We start from the raw sequence: 15,158 nt of genomic DNA, 5'->3' as shown, positions 1-15,158 counted from the left end.
CACACACCACCATCCCCCAACAAGTGATTGACAACGTTAGTAAAATCTTAATGCCCAGGGGTTGATGTGCACTGCTTACAAGACTAAATGCAAGCTTATTGGTAGCTTGCTCTGTACAAGAAAACCTGTTCATTAAGAAAATTAGTCAATGTTGTGGAATCCGAGAGACGATGTGTGTGGGGTTTGCCAAAGCTCTAACATACATGGAGGGGGAGATGATAGCTGTGCCCATGTCTATGGCTGTGCCATATACCTACGGTTTGTTTGGGTCTGCCTGGAGGCGCGAGCTCGAATCGCATTTGTCCCAATGTGCTTTCCGTACATGCTGATGCGCAGGGAGAAAACACTTTTTTTCTAGACCTGAAAACGCTGCTTCACCAACTAACATGGTTGAACTTGTCAAAGGAGGAGACCACCAACCAATCTGTTCATCCTAGGCTGCAATCATTGTTTTCATCATCTGAATATACCTGTTGAAAATGTGGAGTCAACGTTAACGCTCGCTGCTTCCGTTGTCAGTTTGCACAAGGCAGTTTTTTGACAGTTTATTAGCTCGAAGCTAGAGCTAGCAAAGAAAGGTTTCAACCCCTGTCATTGGAAGGTAATGAATTTAATGTTGGAAGTGGGTTTAATTCTTGCGTATAAATGGTTCACTTTACTAAGCAGTGTAACAACGAAATCGAGTATGCTTTCTTGTTGTTAAAGAAGCTTGGCGTTTTATTCGTAGTCTGGGGTTTGCTATGCTAAGTAAACATGCACGGCATTGTGTTTTTGGATATTTTTGTCGTTAGATTGAGTACTCATGTAATATCGTAATAAGTACGATTGCTGGGTACTCTGTAAAGTAATAACGATAACTAGTTAAATAAACCACATACTGTGGGTTGGATACGGCTAAGAAAGATGTACTTAGCTAACACAAACAACTAGCACTGTTTGCAAACAATTTCACCAAATATTAGCATTTGCGCTATCATTGTAGTTTCGAGGTTTTGTGCTTAAAAGTGCACGTCTGCTTTTATGCGAACAGTATTATCATGAAGTCATACCAATTCTATCCATAATAGTACTATGTAGAAATGCCTGTCAAGCAAGGGGACGGTAGTTGATGTTCAGGGAAACAGCAACACCGACATCTTGTTGTAAGGAAGTTTCACAACATGTTCTACTTCTCCCCAGGGACAAAGTTGGCTGACCATGACTGCGATGCGTGTGGATGCCAAGGTGGTTATGCTGGGGAAGGAGAGTGTTGGAAAAACTAGTCTAGTTGAACGTTATGTTCACCACCGTTTCCTTGTTGGACCCTATCAAAACGTAAGTGAAAATAGAGCTTCTTTGTTTCTTTGTTTGAGCCCACCTGTTACATTGTGACAGCTCTTATTTTCCTCTTCAGGAGAAATTAAACTCATTTTGTGTTCAACTGTCAACGTACTTATTTTTTAATGTAGGCCTAAGCATCGTTGCTATTTCTGACAACACCAAACTATAGTTTCCACTCCAGTCAGGTGTACAATCCGTGACATTTTCTATGTCCTTCCCTGACCTAAAATCTGAATTTCCATCACATCCTCCTCAAGGAGGACATGTCCAAAATGGCATTGGGCAAATTTTAACCAGTCAAACCATCCCCAACGTCCTCCCTTGATTCTGATGTCTTTGCACTTAGCTGGCATGAATACGCCAGTCAGAAGAGTAAATTCATTACAGTGAATTTTTGCAGACACATGAGCTCAGTTTTCTTTCACAGATGGACCATTTCACTTCAAGGTTTTGGTTGAATCAAAGTATTGGCATAGACACCGGTTTTAACTGTTGGACCTCCCCCATATTTCCTGATAATCCTGACTTAACTAACAAAATCGGCAAATTCCTTAACCTTCTCTGTCTGGAAGAGCATTAAAATTCCTTGATATCCCTAGCCTGGCCGCGCCAAAAACCCCTACAGCAAAGCTGTGCCCCCGGGAGCAAATTCATTTTGCGGCCACTAGGGGCGTCTAGATTTCTAGGCTACTGATATCCCAGAAATAAACCATGGGAACCCTGTCAAACCATAGCAGCAGAAAGATAGAGGGTCTTTTTTGTACTGGGATAAAACTTCCCACCTTCTTCCATTCTTCAACAGTGGTCAATATGTGGTTTTTGACTAACAAGAGAAAAGTAGCATTTTGTGAAAACATTCAAAACAGAACTATGTCTCAGCTGATGATATATATTTTTCTCGTGACTGAAAATGCTGCTTTTGTAACACACACTGCTTTACAGTAGAATGCGACCTGGCCTCCCTCAATTTGTGGAAGAATATTGTTTTTTGTTTTTGTTTTTTTAAGCTCCTATCATTCCATGTTTGATAAATTGTGAATGTGAGCACTGTATCATATCACCCTATACTGTTAATGTTTCCCTTTCCAGACTATTGGAGCTGCATTTGTTGCCAAGCCAACCCATGTGGGGGATAAACTTATAACTCTAGGAATATGGCTGAGTCTCATGTTCTCATGTTAGCATGTGTCATGATGCATCATCCAGTTTCAGTCATGTCAGTTTGTGGAGGCCATCTGACTTCACCGCACTCCACTCGCTCCATTTTACACTTGTACTTTTGCTGTGTAGTCATGACGTGACATAGAATTGCGGAACCATAAACAGCCCCGGGGCCTATACTAAGAAGATGGTTCAGGTGTAAACCAGGTTAAGATAATAATTGGTAAATCGCATAATTGGAGAGCCTGGAGTCCTCATTTTCAAAAGGTCTGTACCCCTTAACTGGCTCTTTCACACTACCTCACAGCACCCACTCATTACTCAAAGCACCTCTTGGAAGAAACATACTCTTCAATGTCATGCGTTTAAAGTCATGGATGAAGAATTCTTTCCTACAACTACGATCATTAGTCAAGAGCAAACTTCACTCAACCATTAGAAACTCATAACTCATTAACAGTCACATACAGTGTTGGCAGACTTAGCAATGCACAGTAAAGCTGAAGTCATTGCTAATGGGCACTGATGGCAATTAAATAAGTACACTGCGTCCATGTAGTACAAATGTGCATCGGAAGTAAACAACATGGGCGGGCCCTAATTGAGCCAGCACATAGTGATCTAAAGGGAAATGTTGCCACCTAGTGTCCAACAGTAATATTAGCAGAGCTGTTGTCATGAGGTTGGCTTGTTTTACACTCTGCAAGTTTTCAACCTTGTGAAATGTGAATACTTTGGACATCTTCCATGTGTCCATGTATCGGATCTGTGTGGTACCTGGTTGGAAAATAAACCACAGCCCATTACAACAGCGAGGAAGTCTTTTGATGAGTTTGATTGTAGTATGTAATGAATTGACCTCTTCTACTTTTTCAGGGTGTATACAGGGTTTTAAAAAGTATTAAAAGGTGATAAGTTAAAAAGGCTAAATTTAATGGCCTTAAAAGTAGTAAATATGCTCAAAAGGTATTATTTTTTGAAAAACTAGGTATTATTTTTAGTTGAACCATTTTGACAAAAAATGGTTGATTCTGTATCTGAGGGCAGTCATGGGTACGCGGTCAGGACCAGTGTTGCCAGATTGGGCTGTTTCCCGTCCAATTGGGCTGCTTAGGATGGAAATCATCAGCCTCATCTGGCAACCCTGGTTAGGGCGTCAAGTTGCCAACCTGCCAGTTTGGTGGGGGGAGTAATTAACCAGTGCTCTCCCCCATCCTCCTCCATGACTGAGGTACCCTGAGCATGGTACCGTCCCGCCGCACTGCTCCCTTTCGGGCATCTTTTTGCAAAAAACGAAAGTGTAATGAAATGTTAAGGAAGTAGAAATGACAAAAAATGTCTTGTTAATACTCGCATCGGAGTGTCGTGATGGTTGTAAAAAAAATCTAAAGGTAGTGAAAAAGGGTATTAAATGGTAGTAAATTTGACTTCAAGATTGGTGTATATACCCTGTTTTTGTAATGGCAGGACACCGCTGGTTCAGAACGCTATGAAGCAATGAGTCGGATCTACTATCGCGGAGCACGGGGAGCCATTGTATGCTATGGTGAGTTGAGTTTCTTTCATTGGACTGCCGGATTTAGCGCATGGCGTGTCCATGAGTTGTCGTCTTTGGATTTGAAATGTTTGCCTTTTTGTGGGAAGAGGTGAAGTTGTATTGCAGGGGTGGGGAACCTAATGTCTCGAGAGCCGTTTTGTCCAGCCCCTGATATAATTTTCAAGTTAAAGCTGTACATGAAATATGACATATTTTGTAAAGGAATCTTAGAAATTACATTTGCAATACAATTAAGTTACATTCAGGGGACCTAGAGAAGGCGGGGTCTGTTTTAAAGGAGGCTGCCTTCAATATAGGCCTAAATTGCATGGGGAAATCCTGGTTTGTGTTTACAGTACAGTATGGCCCTTGGAGGAATTTGAAGTGGCCCCTCGAATGAATAAAGTCCCCCACCCCTGTTGTGTTGCATGTGGTCAAGTACAGCTGACTAGCATGTGCAATTCTTGTGATTCTCTTATCATGGCCTAGCCTGGGCGAAAGCCTACTGTTGACTGCGTCAGACAGTCTGGAACAAGCTAAGAGGGATGGTCTGACGCTGACCTTACTCTGCAATTTAAATTAATTGGAGAACCGTGAGTGAACCGAGCCAGGAGGGTTGGGCCAGACTATGTACGCAGCCAAAATCTTTGAGTGGAAGTACGTTGGATGGCATCGCCAGGCTTATCCTGGCCAGGATCAATTCCAAACCTCATCCTGTTGTATGGATTTGATATACGGTTATGCCAAGGAAGTTGCATTTTTTGCAGGCACACATTTTGATGGGTGTGTGTGTGTGTGTGTGTGTGTGTGTGTGTGTGTGTGTGTGCAGTTAATTGAATTCTGGATTGTGCACAACCTTTGTGTTTTCTCATTAAGAACATTTGAACATGATGTACAACAGTGTGACCTGTGGAATCCCATGTGCTTCTCTCCGCAGACCTCACAGACAGCAGCAGTTTTCAGCGCGCTCAATTTTGGGTGAAGGAGTTGCAAAACTGTGAAGAGGTTTGTGTTTTTCATCATCACTTCTGGAATTTCTTAATTTCACTTTTGGTCTTCATTTTGGTCTGAATTCAAAATGGAAATGTAAATCTATTGTCAAAGCATTCACATTATTTATTTGGATTGATTTTGTAACATTTTATTTCTTCTCTTCTCTTTTGAAGCACTGTAAAATCTACCTGTGTGGCACTAAGAGTGACCTAATTGAAGCGGACCGAGGGTTACGCCAGGTGGACTACCACGATGTACAGGACTTTGCAGATGGTAAATCTCGTGTTTTAATAAACCTCATGCTTGCAGGCCAGTACCTCATGACCATTATATTATATTTTAAGTCTGCTGTTCTCCACCTGTTCGTATCTGTTCTCTTCCAGTTTGTAGTTGAGGAGCTCTGTTAAGTACTTTTGTTTGAGGAACACAAATCACAGATGACAGACCTCTGGTCTCAGAGTCAGATATCAGTACCATGTCTAATGATGGGCAGTCCATTCTCAGAATATACAATGTACATGCCATATGCACATTCACTGTACTAGAATAGAAAAGAAATCTTTTTCTTGTCATTAGACTAATAATGTTAACATTATGCAATGACTTGGAAAGCTGATTCATGAAGTGCAGGAAGGGGAGTTTATTTATGAAATCACCTGTAGTTCACAGGTAGAGCAACCTGATTCAAAATATATGGAGCTAGAACTGATTGTTAATTAACTGTTGATTGGGATTTCTTACAGAGATTGGGGCTCAACATTTTGAGACTTCTAGCAAATCTGGAAACAATGTTGGTGAGTGAATGTTGGAATTGCCAATATATTGATGGTTTTGAACCATACCTGGCGTTGTTATCATTATTATTAACCAGTGTGAATCTTCTATACATTTGTCTGGACACTACACAAGATGTAACCAATTTGATCTCCACAAATGCAACAGAACATCATACAATCTGTTAGTATGTTGCTTTGATGTGCTGCTGATAAGTCTGCTGGTTGTCTGGTTTGCTTTGTGTAGATGAGCTCTTTCAGAAGGTGGCGGAGGACTACAATAGCTCATCCTTTGAGGTCATGCCAGGTGAGGCCATTATTTCCTGTGACAAAGAAGAAAGTCATTGGCCCTGCCGTGGCTGATATGGTAAGGCACACGTTTAACCACTCGGCCGACCTGGGTTCGATTCCTTTGCCGGTCCTTCCCCATCTCTCTCTCCCAGCTCACTTCCTGTCTCTCCTTCACTATCCTGTCTCACAAAAACCAATAAAGGCTGAAAAGCCCCAAAAAATACTTTAAAAAAAAAGAAGAAAGTCACTGCCCAACAAAACAGTATCCACACTATCCACATACGTAGATGCTGCGGTGACTGTCCTCTTTGTCTGCCGCCACTAGTCCTCGCCTGTGACGCACCAGATTGTGAAGTGCGTATCATTAAGTGTGTGATATGTATCGTTACAGCCCAATTGGAAACGCCTAATGGCAATGTTTTCTAGCCAAAGCCCTGCATTAGAGAAGTTATCTTTCCTACCAATTGCATGTGTCCTTCACATATTAAAATGGCATTTGGCACAGGGGTGATGTGATGTGCCACCTTTTTCAACCCTCACATTTGTAGGTGTGCCCTTTCTTCTCTGTAACTTCTCTGCAATGTTTTTTTTGTTGTTGTCTCATGTTGTAACTTATTTCCAACTCAGTAGCCTGCCTCATTCTCGGAACTAAAAATGGCTACATCTACGTTTACATGAGACATTTAATTCAGAAGTAACTCACTTTAATTCTGAATAAAGCTTTAATTACGCTTTGAAAACTTCATGTAAACACTTAACAATTAGGAATTAAATGAAAGATCAAAGTAAACTTGACTGAACTATTTAACTCTGAATTATTAATTTGGAATTAAAAAACGTCATGTAAACGTAGCCAATGATGAAGACGCTTATTCCCCTCTTTGTTTTCTTGTTTGCAGAGGAGAGAGGAGTGGACCTGACCAAGGGGAAGGACTCGTATTTCTATTCCTGCTGTCACAACTAACTGACTGATCCCATCTATCTATCCAGCCGGTTGAAGCAGAACTCCCCAAAGAGGGCCAAGTCCACGCCCTGGACCTTAACAATTGGCATCTTTTTTTAACAACGACGATGACACCTACAACTACTACTACTACAACAACAACAACAACAAAATGCTGCCATGATCGTTTTTGTGCCAAGCAACAAACTCACCCCCCCCCTCCCTCCCCCTCAAGTCATCATAGACAGGCACCAGGTGGTGAAACAAAACATGGTACCTTGACATCAGCACAGTCTCTTGCTCTAATGAAGTCAAATCCCCTTTCGTGGGTGCCTGTGTACAAGTGAGGAGAAGGGGGTATTATTATACAGGAGACGGCCCGGTGTCCCTGAGCTGAGAGTGGTCCTATGCACGGTACCTTCCCCACCCTCTCCAGTGCCCCCCACCCCCCTTCACCTCTTACAGGGTGGGCACATACACGTCTACTGGACACAGTTCTCTTTGCTCTCACGGCATTCGTCCGTTCTTCAACTGGAAATGCCTTCTGCTCTACAGAGTTATAGTGTTCTTGTTTTCATGTTTGTTTGTTTGTTTGTTTGTTTTTTGGGGGGGATTTTTCATCTATTATATCGGATGCTATTTATGTTGGGGTTTTTTTTTTTTTTTGGTCCTCTGATACTTGAGTGACATTCCGGAAGTCATTCAGTAAGTTTCTTGGTCAATCATCTAACACGCACTACCGTTTTTTTTCTCCATTAACTCAGACTGCCTCATAAAAAAGAAAATCATATCCTCATAACGAAAAGCTCTGAGCTGGAATGTCTTGCTTTCCCGAGCCACAGAAGTAAGGACAGAGATAAGGAGACAATCTTATTTCTGTATAAAAAAAAGGCTGTGCATCTTTATCGTTTACTTTTTTTGTGGTGTAAAGGGTTTTTTGCACACAGATCCTGTACCAAATTTATCTTGCACAGCTAACACGGAGCATAAAGATTGAACAGCATTTTTTAAAAATTCATTTTGAAAGATTGTGGTGGTTCATGTTTACAATGTTTTTAAGTGGCCTGTTTTTATTTATTATCTTTGCAAGTGTACTTTTTTTCAAGCGGCTCTCAGGTCTGTTCTTGTCTGAAAGTGATGGGAAAAGTTCTGATGTGCTTTTGGCATAGAGTTGAATGAAATGAAATGAAATGAAGGATTTGAAATGCCCGAGTGTGAAGAACTATGTGTGCCTCTAGAAAAGCATCATTAAGGTTTTTCCCCACGCAAATAATTTACAAGCATGTTGATTCGTCCCATGCGTAGAGGTAGCGTGACGTTAAGACCTGGAATGCAGTGCAGTAAATTTGCAGGTAGCTCGCCCATACCATACAGAGGGGGTTAAAGCCCTTGAGAATGTTATCTGCGGTTTTGTAACAGTAGTCAAGTAGTGCAACCACCTCTAATGGCACTATTGCATGGATTAAATTATTTGTTGCTGGATTATGTAGAAATCACCTATTCTATGTAAATGAAGTGTGTTGTACAGTTATGTATGTACCAACTTCACACCCAATAGTGGTGTTGGTTGCAGTTGCAGGAGTGGCGTCTGCTTCTAAAACAACGTGAATGACCCTCATGCAGGATAGAGCGCAAAGAGGTGGGGGAGGGAGGGAGGGTTTGGTGAGGAACCACAACACACCGGGGTCATTAAGAGTGCGTTACAATATGCAACCTTGCCTCCTCCACTTGTGCTTGTCTCCTCGTACCAAGAAGTAATATGTCATGATGACATCACTGACAACAGCATTATATTTCAATATCTTGCAAAAGCTCAATGGTAGAGCCTTTTTTCTCATTTGCAATTGGGATGGTGGATGAAAAACAATCCCTCAGAAGGGCGGGATGAGGAGACAAGCACAAGTGGAGGAGGCAAGGTAGCATACTGTAACGCACTACATAATGGATGGTGTTGATATTAAACTCACGTGGTTTATATTTGTGGTTTTATGCGCAGTAAGGTGGGCGTGTGTAATGGGATCCAATTAGCGGCGTTCATTGTTGAACTTAAGTGAACCCTTTCCTACCAAAGCCTCTTGCATACGGTATATGCCCCTGACCAATTGGCACACTTGGTGGTGCCTCTGTCTCCCATCCAAGTATGTGTGTGTGCATTCCAATATGCAGACTTCCGTCCTCCATTTGTGCTTGCGGCCTCGCATGTTGCTGATGCCCCGCCTCCGTGGAGAAATCAATAAAATTCCCTGCTCTAGCCACAACAATTGTTGGAGCGACTGCTCTTCATTCACCATCCCAATTGCAAATGAGGAAATGACATTAGAATTGTGCTTTTGCAAGATATTGAATGTATTTTCTGTCGTCGGTGACGTCATCGTGAGGTCACAAGTAGGCAAGTGAGGAGGGAAGTTTGCATATTATTGGAATGCACCCTTGGTGTTCAAAAGAGCGGGCCCTCATGAAAGATGTTGCAAACGATTGGGGAATAAGTGGTAAACGATGCACAGTGTGCTGTCTGAGCCTATAGCACAAATACCACCTGGGGAATAGTCCAAGAACTTGGGCAAGTAGTAAACCGGGTTATATTGACCTTGAGGTAGTGGTGGTAAATCACCTAATAGAAGAGCCTGGAGTCCTCATGATGCCTGTGGAGTAGGGATGCAAATCGATTAATCGATCAATACATTAATTGATTAAAAAACATTAATCGCAATTAATTGAAAATTCAACTGACAAGAGACCCAGGTGAAATGGGCATATGAAGAGTGTGTGTGAAGAGGGGTGTGAATAATGGGAATATTTTTATCAAAGAATTTAAATAGAATTAATCGCTTATCAGTTAATCGTAAGTCGATCAAGAAGACTATCAACTAATGATTAATGAATTAATCGGTAATTTGCATCCCTACTGTGGAGAATCTATTAGCAGCTTTACCACTTCCTGTAGGTTAACCTACCCAGGTTTATCACTTAACCGGGTCAAAGACGTCCAACATGTCCTTCAGTGCAACGGATACTTTTGGTTACTGTAAAAGCAAAAAAAAGAGATTTTTTAAAATTATTTTTTTTTTGGCTTGGCTTTCATGCATTCACTTTTCAAATTTTTTTTATATTGTTTTGAAATTTCACGTTTTTCACAGTTACAGTAAGCAAAAGCATCTGTTAGCACTGAAGGACAGTGTCATGTTGGACGTCTTTGACCCAACCTTGTTCTTGGGACAGTACCCTGGTTCAACTGGTGAATGCACATGCTCTCTAACTTTACCACATGTTTACATGGTTAGTATTCCAGTCACTGGTTCGCATTTTGCTTATGGACGAGTTGAATCATTAGGATGAGGTGACGCACTACACCAGAATGCCTGCTATTTAAGTATAAGAAGCCTGTCAATAGCCAAGACATGATGGCCCTCATTCACGGTCCTATCATTAATAAAATAATCATTTTTGAAAAGATTGTCCGTCTGAAACAGTTTTGCGTCTGCAAGTATAACAACAATAGGGGCAACTGTCAAGTTGGCCTCGTGAAAATGAGCTTTGGGCCACCAAAAGCCTCTTAATCTATAGAGCAGTTATGGCCAAAAATAATCTGAAGTGTTTGATTAACACAACGAGAGGGGTGTGATTCGATCCTTGACGTTCAATTTAGAACAACAACAAAAAAGGACCAAAGCCAAAAGGATTTTTCCCCTTGATGTGTCATTGAATGCATTGATATGGTCAAACAATAATAATGTCAAATTTCAATTACTGGGATTCAAAAGGCATGTGTTATCATTTCTCCTTATCTGAGGGAAGCCTAGCCTTCCTGATTGGTAAATAACAGGCATTTAAAAGAAAGCAGTATGCAGAACTCTTTTTCACTTTGTCTTAATGATTCATCTGATCAACATGTTTGTAAGACATGGTAGGTGAGAGGTCGTTACTATTACTGTTAGTTTTCATTTTATCCAGGACAAATCTCTGAAATCATCAATCGTACTCATCTGCAAAATTGGTCAAAATTGTTCCAACTAGGTGTGAACTTGAATAACTGCCGACTTCAAATGTAATGTACGGACGTACCTGTAGAGCCGTTTCAATTTGAAGCCCTCTTAAAGGGGCACTGTGTAATATTGTTGTAGTTTGTTTCCAGAATTCATGCTGCCCATTCACAAATGTTACCTTTTTTCATGAATACTTACCACCACCATCAAATTCTAAGGGTTCATAACGGCTGGAAAAATTGCACTTGTGCCCGGGTTGCAGGTGGATCTTCATTTCCGACATTTTACCTGCAAAACTTACTGTACTTTGGTCATACTAGTAAATATTCATTAATTATTTAGTAAATATACATGAAAGATCAGATTTGACAATAGGCAGCACCGTTTCAATGAGTAGAATAGTTGCAATACCTACTCTGGCCACCATCCTACACAGTGCACCTTTAAATGTGGCAGGAGATTACAGGAGTATCAAGCAACTGCACTTGTTCTCAATGGGATAATGCCAATATGCTGACTCCCGTCCACGGTCTTTGCTTGTGGCCTCAAGTTTTGCTGACGCCCACCAAACAATTTTGTTTCCTCGCTGTCAGCCTAGCCGCAACAACTTTTTTTGGGGACTATTCCTCAGTCAACAACCCGATTGCAAATGAGAAAATGACATTAGAATTGTGCGTTTGTGAGATATTGAAATACACTTCTGCTGTCAGTGATGTCATCACCAGGCCACAAGGAGGCAGGGGAGGACCCCTCTGCTGGCTGTAGGTCATTCTAGTTCCTTCCATCCTTTCCTTTGGCTTCTGGCCTTCCGCCTCGGTGTCACCAGTCCCCCATGTAGAAAACCATAACGTTTCCTTGCCGTCAAGCAGTGGCCATGCGTGGGACTCCCATTTGGCATCCCGCTTTTCAAAGAGAAAATGACCTGAAATGAATTATTACTGTATGTCTTTGCAACATTTTGAATAAATATTTGGATCATTGATGAGGCCGAGTCTCCCATCTCAATTCCAGAGAGGAAAGGACAGGAGGAAGTAGAAAGTTTTGCACACGACCGTTTCTCTGCATGGGCGGTTCTAGAAGGGGGGCCAGGCTGGGCCAGGGCTCCTATAGAATTACTCTTGGCCCCTGTTTCGGCCCCTGTACCAAACACTCAATGGTCAATATTATTTTTTACTGGAATATCTAAATAAAAAGTACAATATATAAAGTAGAATATTGCACCTGTTTTTTCATTAAATATGCCCCCCTAAAAACACATTGGGCCATCCTCGGCCCCCCTGGCCCTGGTCTAGAACCGCCACTGTATGCAGCAGCACCATAGGAGCTGCCCTTAGTATGTCTCTTCCTGGAGATCCACACTGTCACTAACCTGCTGCAGTGAAGACAAGTACGTCAGCACAACCCCCTGGCCTGAAATTGAATAAACATGACATCTCTTGTATTACATTGTGTTACTTATTTATTTCATTCAGTTTGCTGCTCCAGGAGCGCCATAATAAGGAACATGTCGACTCCACCAGGCCTGTACTGCTTCTCTGCCATGCCATACAGGGCATTTCCCTGTGTGTGTCGACAGTCTTCAGGGGCTAATGCTCGATGGGCTTTTTGTGAGCTTTTCTAAACAGTGGCGGTACAGCCCCCCAGGGGGCGTTGGGGAGCTCTAGCGGTACATAGAGAAGGATACAGCAGAGAGGTGGCGGCGGTGCTTAGTTGCCATTGGGGGGCATTAGGCCATTTAATTTTTGATACCAAGGTGGGCATTGTCAGGCTTCTGATGAGGTCAAGGGGGCGTTGGGATGCTTGTGATGAGGCCAAGGGGGCGTTTGTTCAAAAAGGTTGAGAACCGCTGTTATAGATGGTCCCATAATACAGAGCAGGGGTGGGGAACCTCTGTCTCGAGGGCCAGTTGTGGCCCTTGAGGCCATTTTATCCAGCCCCTGGCACTATTTTAATGTTATGCAGCTTCACATAAAATATGACATATTTTGTAAAGGAATCTTAGAAAATACATTTGCAATACAATTAAGTTATATTCAGTGAACCTAGAGAAAGGTGGCTGCCTTCAATATAGCCCTAAAGGGCAGGGGAAAATCCTGGTTTGTGTTCATAGTATGGCCCTCGGAGGACGTTTACGGCCCTCGGATGAATTTGAAGTGGCCCCTCGCAAAAAAAGGTTCCCCACCCCTGATATAGAGGGTGGCGCGCAAAAATGGCGGAGCTTTTTTATGTTCCGCCAGCCCTGATATCTACTGTATAGTCCGACAGCCGTTTGGCCATCACAATCAGGGCCGCAGACAGCTTTGGCTGGGCCCAGGACAAAGTCATCTGAAACTTTCAGAAAGGGCACCCCACCCTATACATACATTGTAATGAGAACCCAATTTTGGGCCCCCTCTATCCCTTGCCCCGGGACAACTGTCCCCTTTGTCCACCTCTGTCATGCTTCCCTGATCACACACAGTATGCTGAGACTCCAAGCAAGTCAATCAGCTTAGATAGATTATTTATTTTGTCCTTTCGGAAATTTGTTCTGTGCCATTTTCAGTGCATCTGATACAATTACAAAGACATTACAATAAACAAGAACACAATAGACAAACACGATCGCCCCCCCCCCCCTCCCCCCCCGCCTCCCCTCCCTCTATAGGACAAAAAGACAGGTTGACAAAAAACCCAACATAAACACAGTAAAGTGCAGTATTCAGTACCAAAGTGCAGTGTGCTATTCAGTCTAACTTACAGTTGTCTTATTTAGGATGGATATACTAGTAGGAATAAATGATTGGCGGGCTCTGTTTGTCTTAAATGAGGGCATCCTAAACCTCCTACCTGAGGGCAACAACTCATATGCTTGCTGTAAGGGGTGGGAGAGATCCTCACATATGGTATTTGCCTTCTTTACCACCCTTGCTTCAACAGTCATGGCCATGCTATTTAGTGGCTGGCAAGCAATCTTGCTGGCCATGTTGATTATCTTATGCAGCTTATTTTTATTAACAACAGACAGGGAGAAGTACCAGGCCACAGAACAGAAACATAAAATGCTTTCAACAAAAGAATGATAAAAAACCCGCATCATGTCCCTATCCACTTTAAATGCTTGTGCTAGCTTGTGGTTGATACCATACACATATTTTTTTTTAATTTAAAAAATGCTGTTAAATTGCTTCGGTTATACTGTAGTGCTATTGTAGGCTGTCTACTGATGTTATATAATCTTCAGAGTGAGATTTACAGCATGTTTATTCTTAAATCCCAATCCCAATTGTGTCAATCTGTCCATTTAAACTCTCTATCTAATAGACATCTATTATGTAAGTCCCACCCGAACCAAATTTCTCTCATGTCCAGTAGTGGCAAGTTTCAGGTGCCTCTGCTCTGCCTAAAAGACCCGGCCGGCACCTCCCTTTAAGGACCCGGCACCTCCCTTACTGTAGAGACAGGGGCGGAGCAGAGGGAGGGGCATAGGGGCCAGGAACCTCAACACTTGGGGGGGGGGCCCTGCCAGTGGCTTTCGATTGCCAAACATCTTGTAGGGGCCCCATTCTACGATATTTTGTGGACCCAACGTCTCTGACACATCTCCCGACCCCCCTGTCCCAATACCAGTGCTCCGGCCCTGCTTAAAGAAGATCTGTTATCTCTCAAACTTGCGTCTGGTCTCTGTCCTGGGCCACCAGTGTCTTTCATATCTCTACACCACAGGGCCGCCCAAAGGCAAAGGCACCAGGCTCCCTCTCCAGTCAGGTTAAGTCCTGCCCCTGCCCCTGCCAGGAATGTTTTCATCTTTAGAGTAGAGGTACAAAGAGATGGAGACTTACCAGAGACACTAAAGAGATAGAGCCTCGCCCGCCCCTGTGATTCGAGGCAATTCCTCCTCTTTGTTCATAAGCAATTCCCCATTCAATTATGCGCACACACACCGTACAAATCTGTTAAAACATGTCCCATGTTATAAAATAGTTGTTACCACAATGACTGATCAAGTCGCAGTGTTAAATTATAAATGGTGGACATGGAGAAGATTCACCTTTTTATGCATAAAAAATGCAATTTTCTCAGTCAAAACAAATCCTTTGTGGAAAAGGATAACATTTGTGAATGGGCAGCATGAATTCCAGAAAGAAACTGCTAAAAAATATTACACAGTGCACCAT

General features: G+C 42.4%; 1 protein-coding gene across 1 annotated transcript; it reads left to right on the top strand.

Annotated features, from left to right (window-relative positions):
- Positions 1-317: 317 nt before the first annotated feature.
- rab24 (RAB24, member RAS oncogene family) lies at positions 318-8,637 on the top strand. The gene is given in 9 exon segments (XM_063202744.1): positions 318-601; positions 1,180-1,314; positions 2,410-2,505; positions 3,949-4,027; positions 4,956-5,023; positions 5,185-5,284; positions 5,755-5,805; positions 6,032-6,091; positions 6,975-8,637. Coding segments are annotated over 8 exon segments (636 nt in total). The 5' UTR covers positions 318-601; positions 1,180-1,197; the 3' UTR covers positions 7,040-8,637.
- Positions 8,638-15,158: the final 6,521 nt, after the last annotated feature.

Source organism: Engraulis encrasicolus, chromosome 7 (genome assembly GCF_034702125.1).
Source record: "Engraulis encrasicolus isolate BLACKSEA-1 chromosome 7, IST_EnEncr_1.0, whole genome shotgun sequence".
Lineage (NCBI taxonomy): Eukaryota > Metazoa > Chordata > Actinopteri > Clupeiformes > Engraulidae > Engraulis > Engraulis encrasicolus.
Note: the sequence above shows the minus strand (reverse complement) of the source record. Positions and strands in the feature narration are given on the sequence as shown.